The sequence below is a fragment of the Tinamus guttatus genome, unplaced genomic scaffold, assembly GCF_059628265.1.
Source record: "Tinamus guttatus ecotype Peru unplaced genomic scaffold, ASM5962826v1 Tinamus_guttatus_pri_ptg000185l, whole genome shotgun sequence".
NCBI classification, from domain to species: domain Eukaryota; kingdom Metazoa; phylum Chordata; class Aves; order Tinamiformes; family Tinamidae; genus Tinamus; species Tinamus guttatus.
The window spans coordinates 420690-445415 of NW_028288719.1; the positions used below are offsets into that span (position 1 = coordinate 420690).

Genomic DNA, 24726 nt, shown 5'->3' on the forward strand with positions numbered 1-24726 from the left:
TAAAGAAAATGTTGATACAATTAGACAGATCTTTGGACAAAGATATATGTTAAAACTGGCTCAGAGAACAGAATTACTTAGAATGGTATGCAGATCTCTCATATTCAAACTTCATAAATAGCAAGCACAGTCTTAAAAATGTCTATATACACCAGCACACTTCTCTGTGTGCACAAATCTGAGAGTAAGAGCCTAGAAAAAGTGTAGCTACTCAGGACAGCCCCTCACTGTTTTTCTTGTAGGTATTTAAAGGTCCTCCCCCGAGCCCCACTTCATTTAACTTCTAAAATAGGCAGGGGAATATAAAAGACATGTCACGCTTAGAAACAAAGTAGAAGAAAATGAAGATATAGAAACGAGGGGCGAGGAGGGGCAGCCGTGAAACGACTTGGTGTGAGCAGTGCAACCCATCGTAGCACATTCCGGCGGCTCCCGGGTACCTTCCGGAGCTCTGTTATCCCGAAGAACTGATGGCACAGGGGAATTAGGAGGTGGTGCATCTGGACAGGCGGTTTCACCACAGCAGCACTTACTCATTCTTAATAAGCATGTAATTCTTAACTGAGGGTGAAACTTATCCTTTTGGTATTCCACGTTCCCTGCAAACAAAAATCTTTAACATGGAGCTCAGTGCTGGTCGGGAAGCAGTGGAAGAGAAGTGAAGTAACACACATGGTGTCCAAGGCAGCGCTTTACCCTGCCACTGTATCTATTTGGTAAAGTCTGCTTTCCTTCAGCAACACTTACTCACGTTCTAAATTATAGCCACAGAAATAAAACTATGTAGCACGAAACACAGTTAATCCTTTTTGTGAACCCAGCTGTGAACACTGCTGCTGTTATTTGCCTATTCTGCATGTGGATCTGCATAAAGCTTCACTTGCAAAGGGATGCAACCAAAACAGTCCCATGGATGTATCTTTCCCCTTCCCCATAAACAGGGAGATGGTGAGAAGTGGGAGAAAAAGGGAAGGAGGGAGGAAAGGGTGGTGGTGGGGGGGGGGGGGCACGTGTGTGTGAGAGAGAAGAAAAGGTCTCTGCAGACACAAAAATGCAGCACTAGAGACACAAGCACGAGCGAGGAAAAACATCCTCCATGCACTTTGTGAGGTGTCGGCCTTCAGATGTAAACGGGCTGCTCCTGCGCGGTCAACAGCCTGTACATGGCAGCTGGCATGGTCTTCATGTGAATCTAGAGAGAATAAGACAAGTTAATCCACATTCCCAGCACGGCAGCTGCCAGGGAAAGCTGGGGAAGGAGCCTGCTAGGGTCTTGCAGGACAGAAGGAAAAGGTGAAGCTCGACAGTTTTCATACTCCTACCACATGTGGTGATTTTATCAACACGGAGCATCAACCAATCATCTAAAGTTGTGCCTACTTAATACTTTTTATCAGGCTGTTTCTGAAACACATGAGAATTACAGGCAAATCATAAAAGAAATGGTGTGCTGTCCTTAAGTTTGCCTGCTATTTAAATTTGAACAGCAACAGCCCAGGAGATATAACAGTGATGAAACACGTAACACTTGCAAGGCACCCTCTTACCTCGCCAACAGCATTTGAGAGAATGTGAACAATCTTCTCATGGGGTGTTGCCACAACACTCTGCCCGTTGATTTCAATGATCCTGTGCCCAACACGCACGCCTCCTCGCTCTGCTATCCCTCCTCGCATAAGGCTGCAGATCTGGAGAGAAAAGGACAAAGTCATTAAAGCCTGGATATGGACCACGCTTTAGCTCATCCACCTCTGCCCGCAAACTGTAATTCAGCATTTAAGCACATGCCCTTGTAGCAAAGTCTAAAAAGTAATGGATCGCTGATTCAAAGTAGAATTTGTTAGAAACAGAGACTGCACCTTCTCTTCCAGGAGCAAAAGAAACTGTGAGAAGAGGCTCCCTGAGCTGCACTGCACATGTGTTGGGGTTTGGCAGTTTAAGAGTGTGTGAAGGGTCACAACAACATTCAGGATGCAGATGCCTCACCTTAAAGGAGAACCTAGAACAGCACCCTTCTTTTAAGGCCATACAACGGCTTTACTGGGGACATGATGCAGACCCAAAACAGCCTCAACCACAGTTTTGTTGCTCTAACCTAAAACAGCCTTCCTGCTCCTTTGACTGACTCCCAAGCTGTGAAGTGAGCAGAAGAGCAGAGAGCACAGTAACTCCAACCAGCTCTTGCATGTTAAGACTCAACACATGTGCTAAGTCCTCCTTGCAGTGAGGAAGGAAACAGCAGGCTTTTTCCTTCCCACTTTGACACACATAAAACAAGAAGTTTCACACGTGTTAAAGCTTCCCCAGATGGTCTGGAAGTGACTTACGATGCCGTTCTGCACACTGAAGCCCAGCTGGTATCGGAGGTCTGGTCTCCTGATCAAGACTGTGGTTACTGGAGGACATCTCACTATGTTCAGCTTAACCCGGGCCTGGTTTTTCAAACCCTGTAAAAACAAATCACTGAAAAATGCTGGCAAAGACAGGGAGGAACATTTAAGGAGCACTGGAAAACACAACTGCTGAAACACTGGCATGGGAGCAGCTGTGAATGGGCTGTGCTTTGTGTGTGTATCCTAATGGGATAGGAGCTCTGAATACCCGACAGGAGCATGGGGATATTCAACGAAATGAACAACTCGATATCAAATTCCCCTTACCAAGAAGCTGGCACTTGTTATAAGACACCTGGTATCCTGATGGCAATTTCTTGATTTCAACACCCGACTTGTGTATAGGAATAACACGAACGGGGTCTCCAGAGCCGTGAGGGTGGCGACCGCCGGCACCGCCGCCCGCAGAGGACGCGGCGCCTCCATCCGCGGAGCCGCCAGGGGAGCTCCCCGAGGGAGCGACGCGGCGCTGCCCGGCGCCCCCAGGCCCTGCGGGGGCCCTCACAGGGAGCCGCGCGGGACAGACGGGGCCCCGCCGCACCCGGCGCTCCGAGCGCCCCCGCCGCGACGAGCTCCGCTCTGCGCCCCGGGACGGAGCGGGCCCCGCCGCACCCGGCGCCCCGAGCGCCCCCGCCGCGACGAGCTGCGCTCTGCGCCCCGGGACGGAGCGGGCCCCGCTGCACCCGGCGCCCCGAGCGCCCCCGCCGCGACGAGCTCCGCTCTGCGCCCCGGGACGGAGCGGGCCCCGCTGCACCCGGCGCTCCGAGCGCCCCCGCCGCGACGAGCTCCGCTCTGCGCCCCGGGACGGAGCGGGCCCCGCTGCACCCGGCGCCCCGAGCGCCCCCGCCGCGACGAGCTCCGCTCTGCGCCCCGGGACGGAGCGGGCCCCGCTGCACCCGGCGCTCCGAGCGCCCCCGCCGCGACGAGCTCCGCTCTGCGCCCCGGGACGGAGCGGGCCCCGCTGCACCCGGCGCTCCGAGCGCCCCCGCCGCGACGAGCTCCGCTCTGCGCCCCGGGACGGAGCGGGCCCCGCTGCACCCGGCGCTCCGAGCGCCCCCGCCGCGACGAGCTCCGCTCTGCGCCCCGGGACGGAGCGGGCCCCGCTGCACCCGGCGCTCCGAGCGCCCCCGCCGCGACGAGCTCCGCTCTGCGCCCCGGGACGGAGCGGGGCCCCGTCGCACCCCGCGCTCCGAGCGCCCCCGCCGCGACGAGCTCCGCTCTGCGCCCCGGGACGGATGGGGCCCCGCTGCACCCGGCGCCCTGAGCGCCCCCGCCGCGACGAGCTCCGCTCTGCGCCCCGGGACGGACGGGGCCCCGCTGCACCCGGCGCTCCGAGCGCCCCCGCCGCGACGAGCTCGGCTCTGCGCCCCGGGTCACCCGGGTTTCGCTCCGTTCAGACGCCTTATGTGGATCACACTGGTGCTCTCCTACCTCCCCTGAAGAAGGCATGATCTATTTTTATGTATTGCTAAGAAAACGCAAAAAAAAAAAAAAAGTCACACGGCCCCTTATTTTCTGATTTTGGAGAAAGAACATATTTTTCAAAAATCACTAATTTATAGATCAGCCTGGAGTCTGTTTATGACAGTGGCCAACCACAGATGCTTCTGGAAAGAGACCTAAGTAGCATAATACAGTTAGGGAATAAGCATCACATATGGAAAGCTGCTGCTTAGCTCTGCCAGTCTACAATTGGTTTATGGTAAATTAGCAGCACAGCTTGCATTTATAATATAAAAATAATCCTATTTGAAGTTCTTGGAAGATATTCTTATACGCATGAAACTCTCTTCATAGGAGCCTTTGCAACATGCTTGAAGCATCTGAAATGCTGAGACCTTCCTGTGACTTTTACACGCACTTGTGCTAGATTGCTTCCCTTGGAGCCTCATTATTTGTTATCCAGAAGGATAGCTGTTCCAGCAGGAACAGCTCCAGAACTTTGCTTCTCTTTAGAAAGACAAGGTAAATGGCAGCTCCTGCAGCTGGAGACCGCAAAGTTGTCCTTTTTTTTGTTTTTGTTTTAAGAAAGTACAGAAATTGCTCATCACTTCACAACAAAAGTCTACTTGAAATGGCTCTGAAAGGCACAGAGCAGCAAAACTCTGCACAGTTTTAGAAACAAAACTCATGTGGGACAGGAAAGAATTACAGCAAGGCAAAAATACACCAAGAGCCTGAATTTGCAGTCAGCTTGGTTCCACTGAAGCTGTCACAGAGATATTTAATATGTTTATTTTTTCCCCTCTTCAACACACAGAAAAGAGACTGCTCTGTGTTGGCTTTCGTGTACTTCACTTCCAGGGTTTCATTTGCACACACTGAATCTCACCTGGCAGGCTCAGGCCGGTGTCTCTGTTACTCCTCAGAGCCCAGCAGTTCTCTGGGTACGAGGAAGGGAAGTCTTTATAGCAGACATTTGTTTCATGCTCTAGGATACCAGCCATGGACAACAAACACAAACTTACTTCATGAATTACAAAATTACATAATGGAAAAAAAATGGCTATTGCAGAATACAACTACATAGCAGTAATAAGGATAAATAAATGGATGAAATTTAAAATGCATATTCCTAAAAATCAGATGATTTTTGTATAGTGTGACACTTGCATGTCTACCACATGAAGGGGCTCTGCAGGATTATTTCAACAGACAGTCGAGGATTCATTTTAGCTTTATCTACAGCGTTTCCTAGTGAAACTCTCCCTCTCTTGAAGCTTTGATGTTTAAATAGCCATTCCCTTCTCTGCTGCAGCTACCTCAGGCATTCTTTAGTTCCAGCTGACCTGCTTGCTTTTTGCAATTACATACTCTCGTGGCAATTAGAAGAGAACTCTTCTAAATAAAATAGACTATTTAGACAAATTAAGAAAAACATTCCACTTTCACCTAAATCAGGTGGTTTTTGCAGATGGTAAGTATGCTCCTTTTTCTTCAACATAAAGTTTCAAAGTTTTAAAAACTATTAAAAAATAAATAAAAGAAAAAAATAAAAAGACTCAGTTCCCTTTGAGTTAGATCCTAAGAGGCATTTAAACAGCAAAAATGGCTTAGGGCAATGCTGGGCATCTGGGTCTCCATTTGTCAGGCAAAGTTTTAAGTGTCTCCAGGCATACATCTAGTAATATACTCCTTTTGAACCAAATATTCTCCTCGGGCCCAAAGTTCTGCACAGAACCCTTATCTCTGCAATTAAATGCCATAGCTCCCTTCCTGGGACTCCAAAAACAGGCTGAGTTGCCTGGTTTGCCCTGTTCTTCTGTGAATGCACTCATGGCACAAATGAATTGGGGAGTGCTATGCAAACGTTTGATGGAAATGAAAAAAATAACATACGGTTTGATGCTTTCTACTTGCTGCTCTGTCTGGAGCACTTTGAAACGCGTATCATACCCAGCCCACCTTGATAATGCTCTGGCAGGTGGAGAGCGGCAGCCCCACCAGGCTGGTGCCATTGATGGACATGATCTGGTCGCCTATGTTGAGCTTCCCGGACTTCTCTGCTGGCCCTCCGTGCATCATGTTGGCTATGATAACCGTGGGCAGAATTGATCCCCAGCCAGACTCCACAATAACCACACCAAGGATTTCTCCCTTTTGTTTCTCAATGTAGACCTGCATTGTAAGAAAAAAGTATTTCAAACAATTTCACAGATGATAAGGAAGTTTTAACAGCCTTCCCCCCAAAAAAACATAAATATCTTTTATGAATCAACTCCTCCCCCAAAAACAAACAAAAAAACCCCTTTCTTCTGTCCAACCTTTCTTCCTGATTCAAAGGCAAAACAATGTAAGGTATACATTTTACTGCATTTTAGTTGTATTTAAACATGGAATAATTGATCCTAACCCCATAGATTTTGTTTAATGCCGAACATCCCAGACAGAGATAATTTCTGTATATGAGCTGGAAAAGAAGAAATTCTGGAGCAATGGGCTTTTGTGGAGTATGCTGAACAGCAAGAGACTGCATGAGCTTCTGAGGACAATCTGGACAGTCATTACCTGTGTGTTGCAATGGTGACCTGGTTCATCTTTACTAATATCAACAACAAGCAAGTTATTTCAGCATACACAATTCTTAAATTAGGAATCAACCACTGTGTCAAATACTACTGCCTCCATACATTTTATACTTTTTACACTTTTAGCAGTCTGTTTTAAGTTAGTTGCATTTACATGTAGTGTCCTGTATGTCTCAAAACTGCTTGGTAAAGAGAACACAAACAGATGGCAAATTATTTCACTGCTGGTAAATTCTGGATTCACGGTTTGCCTTTGAAACAGAACTGCCCACAGGCTATCCTACTAGGAAGGGTATTTTGTTCTCATGGAAGTCATTTACAAGAAGCACTAATGGTTTTCTAATTTCTGCCAGCATGGATCTACAGCTTGTACAGACAAACGTCGTGCTGTTATGGAGAAGAACAAGACATACATCTTTGCAGTTTTCAGATTTGGAGAAGTGGATCAGGTCATCGTTGTACATGTCCTGGGTGTTGAGCAGGTCGCTGTACTCCTTCTGGCTGAGGTCTTCTGGGTTGATTCCGTTGGCCCTCAGGAACTCCTGGTAGGCCACACTAAACGCCTGACCTATGGACTGTGCAATCAGCTGCGCCTGTAGCAGTTCCCAGAGGAGAGAAAAGGAAGGAATAAAAAAGGAAATCAAACATTCTCACCGTCTTGTTCGCTTACAACCACATGGTAAAATGGCTCCTTCCTAAAACTTACTGCAACCCTCACAAAAAATAAATCGTGCATCAAAACTAAAAGACCCACAAAACGTCAATGCTTTCACCCGTGCAGTGAATCCAGCCTGGCAGGCAACTCACATGAGAACCCTGCGCATGTCCTTGCTATCACGGGTGAGGATGCCAAGGCAGGCCAGGGCAGGTGCCACGCTGACGGCAGCGGAGGCGGCAGCAGGAGCCGCTGGCCCTCGCGCACCGACCACAGCGCCGCGCTGGAAACCAGCGCCCGCTGAAGGACACGCAGCAGAGGGCATTTCCTCTTTTCCTCCCCCTCTTGTAAAAATCATCTGCGTTTGTTTAAAATGTCCATGTTTGTAATCTCGTATCTCTGTCTCAGATAAAGCAGAGAAGTCAACTGAAAGGACTGCACCCAGGCCCTGGAGAGACTGGCAATGCTCATACACGGCTCCTTCTCCACTCGGCCTCCCTCAGCCTCTCCCCTGACATTCCATGTTTCCGGCCCTCTTCACCCTGCTCCAGTGGCTGCTTTTCCTCCCCAGCCCATCCAACGTGTCCCTGCACTTGTAGGGATTTGGTGCAGGGAGGGTACAAATTCCCTCTGTGTTGCTATCACCTACAAGCAGCCCTTGACCCCAACATCTGCTCCTGCGGGACAGAAGCAGGGGACAAGGGCGGACACAAGAAAACTGAGCGCTGAGCAAGGGCTGGGGCTGGGAACAGCCGGCTGGAGCCACGCGGTTCTGTGTGGCAGTGAGCAGGGCGACCAGGGCCCTGCGGGGCGGCAGCAGAGCACGAGCCGAGCGCGGCGCGGCCCAGCACGGGGCACGCGGCCCAGCACGGGGCCCAGCACGGGGCACACGGCCCAGCACGGGGCCCAGCACGGGACATGCGGCCCAGCATGGGGCCCAGCACAGGGCCCAGCACGGGACACGGGGCACGGGGCCGCGACACGCGGCGCTGGCAGTGGGGCGGCTGCAGCAGCGCGGCACAGGGCACCAGCGCACCCAGGGGGTGTTGCTGCTTCCACAGGCACCACAGAGGCCTTCCCGTAGTTACCCACTGCCTTCTAAAGTCCAGTTTGACTCCCAAAACAGGCAGGGCTCCTAATTTGAAATCACAAGCTGATTGTTACATTAAAACAACCCAAACTAGCACTAAATCTACGGACGAGGAGAGTGTGATTGTTGGCATTGAAAAGACTTATGCCTGGACTGTCACGATTTTTGCCAACGCTCAGATTAACCTATTTTTGATGTCAAGAACAAGACAGCAAGAAAACAGAACTACAGCTCCTTAGCCAAGCCAAGAAAGGAGATGCGTACAGACTGTATGCTCATACACAAACACTGAGATACTTCTCTGAAAAAGAGGTGAGCTCCGATGTAGACACACAACACCTGCACACACCACGAGAGCTCAGATGATGCGAAGATCCTGTCTCAAAGGCAACTGAAAATCCAGTGCTGTGCTCCTTAGACGAGGACCATCACAGGCAGGAATGCATTTTGGCCCACTTTGACTGGCCAGCTCACAGCCTGTGGCAGATACTGGGTAAATTCTTCTGGACATCCTGCTGCTCCAGAAGCCAAAAAGGTGACAGCGAAATGTATGAGATTTATAGCATACGGAGTCTGTACTGCTCCACTGGAGGTCCAGGCTCTTTGGAGCTGCAACCTCTTTGCTGCTAACAGCCATTATGATGCTTACATTGTAACTTCTCCTGAGTGTATTTTTTCCTAGTCATTTGGATTTTTGAGACAATTTTTGCAAGCTCTTTTTAAGCTGCACCATGACTCAAGGAGAGCTGATATAATTACCAAAATTTCTTAGTATATTTTCACGCTATGGAATGATGTTTTCTTTGGGACAAGACAAGTACTTTCCAAGCTGGTATGTGCTGGCACAGCGAGGATCACATCTGACCACATCTGATCCAACTAAACAACTAAAAGGAATTCCAGTGATCCCCAAATGGAAACACAGATCCCAGTCAGGTACACTATTAAGAATAGCCTAGAAAAAAGATCCAGGAAGGCTGGATCATAATTAAGATACCACAGGCTGACAGAAGAGCAGACACTACCTCTGGTGTCTGACAATTTAATCTCTACTTTTTCAACTGGCCAGTAAAAGGATTCACTGATGTCCAACTCTGGTGACCGGAAATACAGGAACTACAGCCTGAAACTGAGCAGCTTATCAAATGATATCATGTCTCCCAAATCACTAACTGCACTTGCATGCCAGTTTCTTGAAAGGTTTCCAGAATTAGCTTATGTGCTCTTAAAAAAAAAAAACAAAATCAACCAACCAACCAACCAAAAAACTAACCCCTCCCGACACACACTTCTTGTATTCTCTGTCAAGATTTTGGTAGAAGATTACTTTTATCAGTGCTCTTAGTCTCAACAATGGGCGATACAGGCATTTGCTACCATAGAAGCTACCTGAGTATAAATTCAGAATAGGGTCACTGTTAACATAAAAACAACTGTTTGTATTCTAGGCAACCTTTCTATCTGAAATTTGTCCCTCATACTCCATGGACTATAAGGTAGGTGAGCTGTTCCAAAGAAAATGGTTATTTAGTTTTAACTACTGTTACTTAGTTCAATACTCACTGAAGTGAAATACAATTTTTTTCTTCACCTCATATGAGGCACATGAGGTATGCTAGGCGCAAGAAATAAACTATTACCTCCTCATCTGTACTTTGGGCAATATTACTTAAATGATATCAAAGCTCTAGTCTAAATATGACTGGGAGGAAATAATCTCTTTCCACTTCTAGCTACATGAACCACCTGACTAGCATTAATGACGTTTTCCATGGAAACAGCTTATAACCTGTTATTCAAAGGGTTGAGAGCTAAATTAGATTTGCTCTCTTCCTAAATTATTAGATAACATCGTGTGGCACTTTATTCCCATAGGTATTTGGGTTTCCATTAGTTACATAACAAAGTTACATTAAAAAATGTGTATTGGATAGACAGTCATTCTCACAGGCAGAATTTCTGAGCTAGTCTATGAAAGCTGTAGGTCTGGCTCTCATTGCCACTGGAAGGTATTGTACGCACTTAAAATAGGGAAGCTTTTCTATAAATACCAACCCTGTGAATAAAATACCAACAACATGCAAAACGTAAGTTCCTCTGCTTAAGTGAAATATTTCTTTTCAGTTAACAAATAAACAGAGCACTAGTGACGGATTTCAAGCTCGTTGAAACGCGCTTACATTTTCACCCCTAGACAATCATGAGACACAAGTAATTCCTTACATCTTCAGACTCAAAGACGTGGCAAATCATTTTGTACTGCCTCTTTCCATCCTGGGAAGGGTGTGATGCCTCCACGTTGTCCTGGGAGTTAGACCGCGGCATTCGTCTACGCGCCATCAGAACAACTATATTCCCTATATCTGCGATGTAAGAAATGGTCCGCAGGGGATGATCCATCATGGTTTCCTAGGTAGCAGAAAAGCCAACATCATCAGCTGTTTTCAGGAAGTTCTTATGGCACTCCTGGGGCTAGACAAATACATGAATGGTAATGGTGAGACCCTTGTTACTAACGTCCATAAAAAGTTTCATGCACAAGTGGAGATGCTAAGAGAAATCAAGAGCTTCACTTTCCAGAAGCAAACCAAAGTGCAAGTTTTACAAATCAAAATTACATTACCTCTGGAAAAGAATGCAAAACCTCAGCATCAGAACCTGAATGCGCAGAGCACATACGGACCAATGCACACAGAACTATGAATTTCAAGTTATCACAACCACATGTTTTATACTACTTTGTGCCCCATCTATACTTGCCACGCTACCGTACCAGGCTACCTAGAATATGCTGTAAACTTAGCTTCTCATAAGAAATGGGCTGAGTGCAGTGAACTCTTATCATTAGAAATGAGTAATACGTGTAGGATATGGTTCTTGAGCATGGATTTCTTACTAGGAAATCCTGGAGGGAAATAAAAGAACCAACACATTTTGGAAAGTCACATTTTCACAGGTAAGTGAGGGTCTATTTCAATAGACTGTTATAATAACATTGAAAACGGCTTCCTCATTTATACCTGTGTGTCTGCATTCAATACTTTTATTCTCTGTGTTGAAATGAAGAGGTCCACTTCGGTCATGGGCTGAGATTCTCCTTCTGGAGCCTGTGAATAAAGGGATCAGCATTAACAAAAGCACTAGATAAAATCCTTAAAATGATGCTAGATCACAAACAAGGACACACTAAGACACTGTCACCAGAACAACAACACAAGATAGAGTATTGCAAAAGCTAAACACAAGGATAAACACCAACTATATAGATATGTGAAAGATAATTAAATATTATTTGAAAAACTGTTAACCTCATGAAAGCCTGCCTAACCACTTTCCTTATCCAGCAATGTTATACCTCCCTGCAACATGAACTGTATAAAGATTCTGTGAAAATCAAATGATATTCCTCACATTATGAATCTCACTTTAAGTAAGGTTTTTCACACAAGCCATACGAAAGACTACAGGTGTCTCTTGCCTGAGGAGTTTCTCTATAGGTTAACAGTGATTATTCAGACCAAAGGAAAAACATGTACCACAGGTGGGTGCGCTTTAATCAATCATAATGCAGTTCTGGTAAGAAGGTCATGACAATCAGAAAACCTACTGTTCAAGCACCAACCCACTCAAGTCATACCTTTGTTAACAGAAAGCAAATGCTTATAATTTTAAACAAGTATAGTTAAAATTTGTTAAGAGGCTTAAAACTCCAAAAACAAAAATTATTACTAAAATCGGTCAATCTCAGCATATTATTGTGTATATATGTATACCTTTTTTTCTTTTTTGCATCCAGCAACATAATACATCTATCAATCAAGCAAAATACTCTTTATTGAGGGATTTAAAAAAAGACATTTATTACTTAATCTACTGTTGTATAGTTAAAACCTTTGTCGTGTCAGTGCTGTTTCTTTAGTACACATTTTGGGTACTCCCTGTAATCATTTGATAAATCCAATCTTTGCCCTATTTCTAACATGAAATGGCTAATGATAAGCAACAGCAACAACAAAGTAACTGCCAGTCAGGCAACTGATTTCTGAGAAAAGTCAACTTGCGTGGCATCTCAGAAATAAACCTGAACAAAAACTTGCTGGATGCAGAAAATAAAAGAATAAAATAAAAATAAAGGAAAAATCCCTCCCAGAAAGCAAGCAAGCAAACAAACAAACCAAAAGGCATAACATCGAGCTGATGAAGTTTGTACTGCACCTTCTTCCTGCTTTTGGCTAATTTCTGGGCCATCTGCTTAGCATGAAATAAACAGAGACAGGAGAACAGTTAGAGAACTTACAAGTTAAGCAGGGATCTGCACACTAATGCCAGGGCTTGCAGAGTACTAGGTCCTCTAAACTAGTCCCTGTTCAGATTAATTTGTCCCCTTTCTTTTTGGTTAAAAAAAGAAGTTTCACATTTAACATGGTTTAAAAAATGAAAAGAAATCGCACCACCAAGAATACAAAAGGCATTTAAATGTTACTCTAACTAAACAGATGCCTTTTTTTCTTTTTTTTTTTATGGTGCTTCCTCTTATTTATAGCACATATTTATTGCACACTGGAGGATATCTTTTGAAGAAAAAACAAGTGAAAGGTAAGAGAAGAAGCTCAAATTTATTTTTGTTTCAGCTTTTCCAGTAGTAAAGCATTTAAATTCAAATTGCAAAATGCTCTCTCACATATAAGGAAGCTTAAAAAATAACACTCCCTACCGTGCTGTTTGTTGCTGGAGAAACAAAATAACTGAAAATGACTGAACCCTTTTGCCCTCCATTTCATTCTCCTGTGCAAATGCCCCCATGCCAACGCCAGCACCGTGCACCGCACTGCAAGCTGACAGCTGCATAAAGGTTTTCATATCACATGTTGTCATGAAAGACAGCAGATTCACAGACCTGAAAACTGCCTCCTATCACTCAGCAGTTTAATTGCTTTATATCTAGAGATATTTCACCCCCTTGCATTGAATTAGTAACTTTGTGCTATTACCGTGACAGTAATAGTAACACCAATAAATACCATCATTCCTAAAGTCTTGCAATCAATAATTCAAGTGAAATTCAAACTGAAGATGAACTGAACTTATGAACCTGTTTACTGAAGAAATACAATACTCACCAGGCTGGCAGATATTCTTTTATATTGCCTCTTAGCTAAGTAAATTAACAAGTGCTCTTGTGTTGACAAAGGTCTTGTGACAGGCTTCACAAATAAGGATTCCTGACTAATTATGTTTAGGATGAACAAAAAGGACGCCTGAATCACAGACATATCAGATGTTTAATGTTTACAACTTAAATCTATCAGTTTTAGTTTATACAAGTCTGAAAGCAGCTTTAATATTTTAGATTGTGCAAGAAGCACAATTTATCAGTACGAACAAACACTTTCAGACCAGTTTTTGATAAACCTTTTTAAACAGAGAAATCTGCTACAGCTTGTTGACAGCAACCTACTGCAAAACAAATTAGAACTGTCTCATGCTACATTAAATTTATTTACACTGGTACTCAGAAATAATCTTGAATGCAACTTCCTGGCATATACTGGGCAGAGAAAATGCTAGGACAGAGCATTAAACTGTTCTCCTGTACAAACTTCACAGAGTGACAGACCTCACAACAGAGAAGCAGCTCTGCTTCAGGCAACAAAGGAGGAAAAAATCCTGGAAGCAGAGGTCTACCGTGCAGAATCAAAGACAATTCAAAGCACTCCCATTAACATTCTCTTCAGGATCTTCTCCTGAATTCAGTGGAGCAGTCTTAATTTTATTTTAACTTCTTGCATAACAATTTTTAAATAATTTCATGAAACTGAGGCGCCAGTTTTAGGAAGTGATTGATGCTGCATGGAAAGATCAGAAAAGAAACTCTGGTCCTTGAAATTAGATAAGGTAATTCTGTGAAAGAGACAACATAAGACATATCCTCTTCTCAATTGTTATTTTTGCTAACTTAAACCAAAAGATCTTTGTTAAATGTTCTTACAAAAACAGAAACAACCTAATGTAAATGAAATACTACTTTTTAAATACACAGAGTCCAAATATGTAATATAAGCTACGTGAAAGTAAGTGAAATGTGACTATGTATATCTACCTGTTATTTCCAAAATATTACTATTTTCCTAAACTAGAAGAACAACCCAGAACACTTTTACTTAGGCTAGAAGGATGGATTAAATACACATACCCCTTTTACCTTCTACAAAAATATACTACAGCCCAGAGAATCCACGATGGTTTTTATAAACAATAATATGCAAGATATGAAACTATTAAATGATTTTCACTATCTATTCTATCTTCAATTAATTTAGTAATTAAATCAGTTGGTATCTAAAGCTGTTCCAACCTGTTGATGAAAAATAAAAATGTTATTTTACATGCAAAACTCAACAACAAGTCTGTACAGATCAGTTATAAACTGTAACTGCGATCATTAACTTTTCTGAACTATTACAAATTTAACAGTCAATAGCATATGGAGAGATGCTAATTTCCTTGATGATTACAAAAAGGAGGCTACAGTCAGAAAATAATGAATGGAGAAGCATCTTTACAGGAATATTGAGTCAAAAAAGTTTGATGAATGCCTTCAAATAATCGTATGTTTTAACTTTGCTGGATTGGATTCCATGGAGAAAATCCCCTAAGGAAAAAAAGCTGCAACTCTTTTTTCTGCTTTTAGCTGAAGAGATACTCAGAGAGATACTCAGGCAAAGAAAAAGTACGGAAAAGTATTTGCAAAATCGGTTCAGACTCCAAATGACTGAATGTTTGTGCAGGCTGAATCTGCTAGTACATTCAGATGCATGAACCTAACAGCACATGTTGATTTAAATGGAAAGTATGTATAACAGCAGGTCTTAAACTGCAACTTCTTCCTTTTGTTGATGTTCTTAATTTCATGCTTGTACGTTTTTAAATATTCCATCTTCATTCCTAAACTCTGTTGTCTTTAACCACAGGGAAGTGTTCTCACACAAAACCTTACATGCTTCATAACAAACAAGGGCAGCACACAAGTGTCAACAGCCCTCTAAAGGCAACATTTTATACAACTGGGCTAAATGCTGATGGTGCATCTGCAGTAGAAACTCCATCTGTTATAATCAAGTCATCACTAAGTAAATTTGGCCTTCATGAAAATAACTGACAAAAGCAGCCTAAACCAAATTGAACAAACCAGAGATCCTAAGGCCTGGGGCTGTCTACATTTCCTGAAGTTCTCCTAGAAGCTTAAAAGCAGTATCTGCCAAGCAGTAAGCAATGAATCTTCTGAAGTTTACTCTCAGCTTCAGAAAATTCATGTGCACAAGACAGGGTCTCACCAGGCCAATACGCAACCACTTGAGTCTCTACCCTGAACAAATTTACAGCAAAATTATGTGCAAACCCGTTCATTCTTTTGGGTATATAAGCTACCACTTTGATGGGTGAAATGCACTAAGCAGACTATTTCTGTTGAGACAAAGCAGTGCTGGGCCGTAACAGAGTCCTTGGAGAGAGCTATATTCTGTTAATGAAATTCTAAGAAATGTATTTCATATCTAAGACTTTACACTGCTCTGCCTCACAAAACCAGTTCTACAGCTACCAGGCTTTGTCCTAGTTTTCTTCATCACTTTTCTCTTTTTCACTTTTCTTTAGTCTTTGCCTTTCCACACTTGCCTTCTAGATGCAAACCCCACGCTCAGTCTCTGGACCAACTTCCCTAAGCTCCTAACTGTTCCTTTCACCTTCCAGTCACACTTCTCTCCTAGATCCAGTCTCACTGAAGTCCTTTTTTCTCTCCCTTCTCTAGCTTACCTTTTGTTTCGTCTGCATTCAAATCAGGAAACTTCTCTACCATGCCTCCAAGTGTCAGGAAAGGAGATGTGGGGACTAATAAATACAGATAGGCATAGCCTTACCAGAGTAACAAAGGAGCAGGCACTGTAAGGAAAAGTCTCAGCTGTAAAAGCAGGAAGAGCCACTCAAGGAATATTGCACGCACAACTCTCAGTAAGCTTTCTCAAGTCTTAATAACTGGAAAAATCATTTTTAAAACTGGTACTGAAACAGTGGAACACACACACATCACTGTTTTCAAAAAGGCTAACTATTGTCTAAATTTTATGAGACCCTACAAAGGCAGAGCAAGATTTATCTGCAACAGGAAGGCTACTTCCCTGTCAAACATACCTCCTCTGGTGGCTCCTCTAGTGCTAGAGAGATGGTGATTTTTAGAGACACGGCTACGAGAACTTATGCATTACTGAGCATCCCTAAAATAACAACTCCTGGAAGTGTCTAAATGGTTTAGCTGGAGCATCCTTCTAAAAATTCATGCACAGACTGAAGTGGGCACCTGTCATGAAAAATATGGGAAGGAGCAAAGACTGTAGGAAGCAGCAGGAGACCTTAACAGACAGAGCTATTAACGGAGCTCAGTTAATGAAATGCCCTCTCCCTTCCTCTCTCTCTTTACACTACTGTACACATTGAGTATTGGAGTCCAATATAAACTGTGAAAAAGAAGAACTTGTAAATAATCTCATGAAAACTTTCACATGAGATTATGTTGGATAGCTGAATTAGCAGAAGCTACATGAAATGGAGCCTACCAAGCAGCAGTGTATCAAGGCAGCGGAATTTATCTTAACCATGCAGCATCCTCTGCGACAGAGCAGTATTTCGTCTACACATCTTAATAACTACTAACACTGACATTAACATCCAATGACAATGTCGCGATTGTCATCTTACAATATAGAAGAGCCATCCCTTAACCCCTGCCAGTACAGAAAGCAGCGGGTATTTCTCTTTTCAAGCAAGTATAATGAATATATCAGATTCTACGAAAAATATTACTTTCTCCATGCATCTCCATACCATTGCAGACTGATTTTTTAAATCAATTTATAGCTATTATGAGGTGAGGAACTACTATACACAAGATGGCCAAAAAGACCATAACTTTTATCAAATGACGTATCAGAAGCAACCACAGCATTAGCTTTCTCCTAAACTTCTTTTTTTCTCTTAGCACTTGGGAAACACACAATTTAGACCACCACTCGCTTTATATTTTATAGTAAAAGAAACAAGTAGCATGGTAAGGAATTAAAATGATTCCTTATCATTATGCAGCACAAAACCAGTATTTGCAGAAAGTAAGACTGGGCACCTAGCCTGTTTTTTTTTAAAAAAAAAAAAAAAAAAAACAGATAACCCAACAGGAGAAGACTACTGCATACTTAACAAATTAACATCTACCACTGTTAGACACCAGTGTGAGCAGTAGCAGTTGTTCCTCACCTTGATCCTGCTGACAGCTTCCTGAGCTTGCATCATTCTCACATTCTTGGAGGGAGTTTTATCTGAAAGGAGTTGAGTAGAGCCAAGGTAATTGGCAGCAAAAATGATTCCATCAATTAAGTCTTCAGGATCACAAGGTCCAGGAACTGTAACACAGGAAAGAGATCACTGAAGAAATCATACTGAACCATGGCACAAGAGCAGCGCTCTGACCACTTGCGCCTGCACCTGATGGCTGCGACTGTTCTGCTGTGGCTTAGCATGATGGCCTGGCAGCCAGTTCTTTCAGAGGAACGAAACACTGAGCAAATGCTCTCGACATTCCTCGCACAGAAGCTGCAACTCTTAATCAGACCCGTCACTCACAATAGCTCGTTCTCTGCTGCGGCGGGCATCACCCCTGGGCAGAGCAACCTCCGAGAGCTCCCGCTCTTACACAGAGACACGGGTATGCACTCGTCCCCTCACCCTACCAACAGCCTCGTCACTTGGACTAACATGTCTCAGTTCAGCTACACTCAGACACTTGAAGAGGACTGAACGGGTGCGATTTAAGAACATCCACAGCAACTTGCTCACTTGCTTATTAGCCACAGCAAGTGCAGCAGGCAGAGGAATCTCCCTGGCGTGTTTTACAGGTACAGCATCCTGGGGTTGCCCCAAATAAATACAACACCTTTACGAAGGTACAGCTGTCTGGGGAGAAAAGCAAAGAAACCTTCAAATCTTCTGTTTGTCATACTTTCATAATGAAATTATTATTAGAGTGTGCAGTTTCTTTGCATACATAGAAGGCAAATCATACATAAGCCAACAAAAGCTCACGTAGCAGAAAACCTGCTTTTTGCATTGCTCTGAGTAAGTTTAGCAAGAGTACAAGTGACTGAGAGAGGCAGCTCTGTTTAATTAGAGAATCAGTACTTGTAAAGCCAGGAAGATTTCTTCTCACAGGCCAGGGAATTAAATTTGAAATGCTAGAGAGATCATTACAGTCATCTTGCCTAACCTTGTCAGAAGAATAGCTCATGGTTCACACACATTCTCATGTGCTGTGGAAACTTCATTAAAAAGAAAAATAAAGGTTTTAGTGGTGTTCTAACCGATACTGACAAAACCTCCCAATGAACCAATCAAACACACACACACAGAATCAGAACTTGGACAGAAACTATGAATGAAATATGGAAAGATAAAAGATCTTCCAAACCCGCTTGGACGCAGTCCTGTGCCTCGTGCTCTAGGTGACCCTGCGTGTGCAGGGGGGTTGGACTAGATGATCTCTAGAGGTCCCTTCCAACCTTAAGCATTCTGTGATTCTATGATTCTATGTATATTCTGAGCCTCCAAAAGAGTCTGGCAGAGCTTAGTTCAAGCTCAAAATCAGATTCAGTTTAACTTAGATCACCCAATCCTCAAAGTTTTTCTATTCAACAAAATTTCATATGCTATAAATCTAGAGTTCTTTGGATATATCATAAAATATTTAGAAGTTCTGTATCTTACCTTCAACATAGGTTGGAAATGAAGCCAAGCTTTTTCTGGACTGCAATTAAGACAAACAGGATTTCAAACAGAACAAAGCATGCACCAATATGCATTTAAAAATTCTTCATGCCAAAAAAATTAGCTGAAAATATTAGCAAAATAAGACTACAGTTTACTAAGGATTCTATTATTCTGACTAGTCATTAGAGGATAATATTCCTAAGTACAATGCATTGCATTAGCACATTCATGAGGCAATAAGCTCTACTCAGTTTTCAGTTACCTGCTGTTGTTCAGTAGTGCATTTCCTGCCTACCAATCAGTGCTCTCCTCTTACTAACCAAGAGGAAAAATATATCCTATCTCATAGACACTGGATTTTCCAATTACATACAAACACTCTCAGAGATATATGACTCCACAGGCTAAAGTAAAGTAATTTCCAAGGTAGATTTCTATGAAAGTCTGTGGGTAACATAAGAAAATCTGAAAACTAGAACTTAATTGAAAAGACCATTTTGCTGTAATGAACAATATGGCCACACAGGGCATATTCCTTGTGTCCGCATATTCATGGTAATATGTGAAAAGAAACATATGGTGCTTTCCCCTATGTTGCAGATAAGAATTTCTGACAAACTAAAGATTGTAAACTCCTCCGGTGACTTCCCAGTATGCTTGTATCAAGACACAATCCAAACAGGATCAGGATAATGTCCACTGTGTTAGACAAATTCCAGCTGCATTCATATATTCACATGTATGCTAAATTAACTACTTTTAAGGCACACAATTTATTAGGTTTCATGTGCTGGTGGAGAAAATTGGAAAATTAGGAAGGTCACAGCTGTGCAGCAGGTTAAGGGACTAACCCCATTAGGCTTCTTCATTTATTATTACAATGATGAAACAAATAACTAATACTTTTCAACCAACTACACAGGCCTTGCTATAAAATAAAGCCACATATCGGAAAAAACAAACTGTGCATGACGCAAAGAGAAGAGCCTTCATGGCCGAGAATATCTGCAGTTCCTTGGGAAAATGACTAAGATGTACTACACAACAAGGAAAGTTCTCCATCCGAGATTTTACTAGCACAAATAAAGTTGTCATTAAACAGCGATCTCCTTCTGCCAAAGCATTTAATGGAAATCAACTGCTGCGAGGACACAATTATTTTCAAATTAGGAGAAGCTGCTCTATGGCTCGTCTCCTGCAGTGACTTTTTCCTGGACCTCCTGTGCAGACTTCAGCAACTGTGGGCATTTGCTGCTGGTCTTTGGCTCCAAGGAAAACGGGATGTCTGGACTGCTGGCAGCCCAAGGAAACAAATCCACTGCATGCTTGAGAAAAACAGAGGCAATTTACCCACAGGAATGACCTTTTCAAAGTACTGCGTATTTTTAACAAATGGGCTCAAGCTTGCCCAAAGTTTGTACTTACAGGTCTGACAGTTACTCAACAATTTGACTAGTTCACACAAAACCCTTTCAGGAAACAACTTAACTAACAGCCGTATATACTTCTATTGCAAAAGCTCCATGTACAAACCAATTTTTTTGTTACCCACATCAAAAGACATTCTGCTAAAACCACAGAAATAACAAGGTAAAGTTAGTGAAAAAGAAAGGAAATCTATATCTTCTAATTTTACATACTCATGAATAATTAACAAGCTAGGTCATTAAATTTTTATTACTCTTGCTAATTTGCTTGCCTTTCAGCCAACTGTTGTAACATCTATACCTTAAAAGATGTTTTTATTAAGAACTAAAAGCTGTTCCCAAAAATAATCAAGCTGCTTTCTCATGTCACTTTTTTACTGAAATCAGAAGCATCTTGATATTTTTTTCCTTTGAGTATATTTGATGGTATCTAATGGTTAGAATATACATGGAGTGACAAAATAAGTAAAAGAAAGCAAAAGGTTAGAACAAGCTCAGAATATTGCAGACAAATATGTAAAGGCACAAACCATTGCTGAAGGCTTTGGCAGAGCAAAAATTATGAATTTCTTGTCTTAGGCCTTTTGAAACCCTGCATCATATTCTAAATACAAACATAACTGGTACAAGTATATATGTTAAAAAGCTCTTCTACCCTTTGATTATAACAAAAGATTTTTTAAAAAATGCACTACTCTTTAGTGTTTCAATTTTGACAGTGTTTCTAGGCCTAACTGCCTTGGTGGAAGATAATTCATGTAAGGCTACCAGTAACAATACAGTGTCTTGTTAGCTACTGTGACTGACAATGTTTGTTAAGCTTAAAAAGGAAAAAAAAAATCAGATATTTGCAGATTTTTCTGCCTATAGAGCCAGCCAGTCTACACTGCTTTAAATATTTTTTTTAATTGAAAAAATATTTCCTTTTCATACTGTGAGAAGTTCCATTTAAACAACCTCATTTTGTTTTGACAGAGCTACTGCAAGGCTGCAGGGTGAAAAACTCTCATCTGAGTTTTTAATAAATAGTTTGATTTTGAGAAGCCTGGATTCAGGAACAACATCTGAGATCCTGATTGTGAACAACTGTTAACCAAATCACTTAGTTCTTCCAATAGGTCAGTTTGTCAGCAAAAATGCTGCACAATTAGTTTTTATTTAAGCAAGTTTATTCATCATGCTAAAAAACTTTATTTTCTTCGTGGCAAAACATTCTCCAAGATTTTTAAAAGAGCTGCTTCCATTTGCCTCTAGGTCATGCCTCACAGGTCATGCTGGCTGTCCTTGAGTGAGTCAGCACCTCCTAGCCCGTTAAGAGAACTCTGTGGCAGCCAAACGCAGAATCAGAAGTACAATGATAAACTTAAAGCCTTAAACATGTTAGAGACTCGGAGAGCCAGGAAGGCACAAAGGGAAGGAACTGCAAAACAGTTTTTCAGGTTGGTCACAGCTTTGGTTAGGAGAGAAGGGATTGCAGACACAAAGGGGCAACAAGAACAAAAAGGCACCAACAGCAAGAACGAGACTCAACTTTTATAAAAGATTTCACTCTACCTCTTTATTAGCGGAGGGCTCTGTTGTACTGCAGGCATCCTGGTGATGCTGCCTGCTTGACGACTCAGCACCTCGAGGTGAAGAGGAATCTGGAGATGGAGACTAGACATAGCAAGAAAATAAAATTAAACAATAAACTGAGGGACCAATATAGCAATTCTTCTCTCACATTTTTGTATAATTTCACAGTGGAAGGATGACAGGAGAAAAAATAAGGAAAAGCAAAGATTGAACATACACTTGTTGAAATGTTCTTGTTTCTTTATCACAGGTAACCCGTCTCTTTCAGTATCTTGGTGGACTTAAAAATGAAACCTAAAAACTAAACTTTATGTTTCTTACCAACATCATACAGAAGCAAGGAGGACAAAAAAATAAAGTCTACAGGCAGTGACAAACACCACTCACTCCAAAAGTGTGCCATAAAACTGCATTTTTGGATGGGGACTCTAGTATTGTGCCTAACACTTGTGCTTGACTGTCATCCATCCCATTAAGCTGCAGCTGCAGCATTTTCACTTGCACAAGTGCATTTGCATGCAGGCAAATCACCCCGACCTTAAGGAAAGCAGTGAGCAATGTAGGGCAATCTCCCACAACTCCGACAGCCCAGAAAGGAAAAGATAAAGTCACTGAGACAGAATTAAGCTGCCATGACAGAAGGGTAAATTGACTATGACCAGAAAACAGAGATTCAGCTGAAGTTTATTTATTCTCAACTGTCAAACTGGGAAGAAGGGACTCAAACTGTGATTTCCCTTGAAAACACACAGGCTCTCAGGTGTAAACACAACTAACCTGAACTGGTAAATTAAATTTATCTAAGTAGAGGTAGGCTGCAGATTTCCCATAAATGTCACCCCCATGTCACCATACAAACATGGAAAACATTCCATTTTTAGTGTTTCACAGCTTTACTAATTTTTATGGTTTTGCAAAGGACAGTTTCAACAGAGAAACTGTATTTCAGATCACTTTCTCAGTGACTTATTACCAAAAAGAACTTTTTCCCTTCTGTTATAATTATGTGCCCTTCAGTGATAACTTTTACCCGGGCAAAGAAAGGCTAAGAAAGGTTAACTCCTCAAGTTCCCACAAAATATAAAGTGAACAGCATGGAAAACAAGTATCATGAAATTTCTGTCTCTGTGTGATCCACCAGCAGCTAGGCTGGCAAGCCAGACTGGGAAAGCCTATTGAGTAACAGCTGATCCATAATGAATGGCTGATCCATAATGAATGCTGCCAACATGGAAAAGCCACACTAGGTATGCAAAGTCAAGAGCAGGGAGAACTGTAGTGCAAATATAACACAAAAGCATGGGGTTAATGAAGGATATCAGGATGTAAAACAGTACAAAGCCTCAACCCAGCAGGTGCTCCAGAAGCAGATCTCCTCACAGAACACGTCAATACACCAGTCACGTACTGAATTTTCAAAGAAAGTTTTTTCCATTTAGTTATACAAGCTGGGCTTTTAACGCAGCAGCCCTACAATACATTAGTCTCTTCTGATATAGGAATTTTTGTCCCAGTTTTGCCAACTTAGCAATTCATCAACGACTGTAAAATAGGAAAACTGTACTCATCTACTGCCAAAAGCAATTACACAGCAGGGCTCTTCTCTTAGCCAGATAGCAGTTCTGGGGCTCTGAGCTGGCACCAGTTCTAATCTAGAAGCTCCTTCCTGCTATGTCTTCACGCCAGCCTTTTCCCTAAGCAGATAGACATGCAGCAAAACAAAGTAAAATTATTTTTTAAACACTTCCCATCTTTTACAGAAGGCCAATCTTCATTGCTTTTTGAATATCAGGATTATACTTAACAACTAGAGGCAAATTAGGAAGCAATTAGCAGGGGAAAAAGGAGGTAGGGAACTGCTTGTGTTGCCAAACTGCAGGACTGCTGGTGAGAGCCCTGGCACTCAGCTGGGAGCTCTGTGGGGGCTAAGGGGCTCCCTAACTTGCTGCAAACTACCTGCGAGATGCTGCTCCACAGCCACTCGGCTGCCCAAAGAGCAATTCCTGCAGCAGCCCCATTCTGCCAGTTACAGAACACCATAATGTTGGGATTAAATAAAGGTGCATAGTACCACCCAGCTATGACATCAGCATATTCTAAGAATAAGTTCTAAATGGTAAACAAAGAAGCAAAGCATGTAATCTTTCAATATCCAATGCTAGCTCTTGTCTTCACACACAGGGATTAATGATAATAATAATGTTCTTGTTTACATTAGCTCCTGGCATTTATAAATTATGTATAGTTAAAAATTCATTAACAGTTAATCCTGTAACTGTAACAGTAGCTTTAAAAATATCTTTACTACCTCCATTTACAAAGCAACATTAAGAACCACCTAAATAGTCACACAGCAGCTTTCTGTGTAGTGTTTGAATGTCTGCTAAAAATTTGATTAAGAAGTATTTTGTTCCAATCAAAAACACCCCAACCAAGCATCACACAGCTTGCTACATGACATGAAACTATAGATATTGCCACAAATTGTTGTATATATAGTCGTTCAGTATTCAAGAATAAACAGTTTTCTTCTGTATGAAAATGCAAACTAAGAGATACTACATAAAATGTACAAGCAAAGATGTAGTCATGAAAGTAGCTTTTACAATAACAGCAACAAAGGTATTTTGTTTAAAGATAGTGGATAAACAGCTTGCGCAGCTCCTCCAAGCACTACAAACTGAAGTTTAAAACAAATAAAGGTCCAGTGCTGCTCCATTGTCTGTAAACGAAGAGTAGTAGAACCCTA

The 24726-nt window shown here is 42.4% G+C and overlaps 1 protein-coding gene across 2 annotated transcripts in view; it reads right to left on the bottom strand.

The window, feature by feature from the left end:
* Window positions 1-1013: 1013 nt before the first annotated feature.
* APBA1 (amyloid beta precursor protein binding family A member 1) overlaps window positions 1014-24726 on the bottom strand; it is a 33508-nt gene continuing 9795 nt past the window's right edge. The window contains exons 2-12 of one of the 2 annotated variants that reach the window (XM_010226334.2): window positions 21957-22058; window positions 18973-19012; window positions 17470-17615; window positions 12382-12414; window positions 11187-11273; window positions 10390-10575; window positions 6835-7014; window positions 5799-6011; window positions 2328-2447; window positions 1548-1688; window positions 1014-1192 (exon numbers count right to left, since the gene is read on the bottom strand). In XM_010226334.2, the coding sequence (XP_010224636.2) occupies window positions 1121-1192; window positions 1548-1688; window positions 2328-2447; window positions 5799-6011; window positions 6835-7014; window positions 10390-10575; window positions 11187-11273; window positions 12382-12414; window positions 17470-17615; window positions 18973-19012; window positions 21957-22058 (1320 nt within the window). In that variant the 3' untranslated portion in view covers window positions 1014-1120. The remainder of the gene's footprint in view (window positions 1193-1547; window positions 1689-2327; window positions 2448-5798; window positions 6012-6834; window positions 7015-10389; window positions 10576-11186; window positions 11274-12381; window positions 12415-17469; window positions 17616-18972; window positions 19013-21956; window positions 22059-24726) is intronic. The other variant, XM_010226343.2, reaches the window with a different exon arrangement.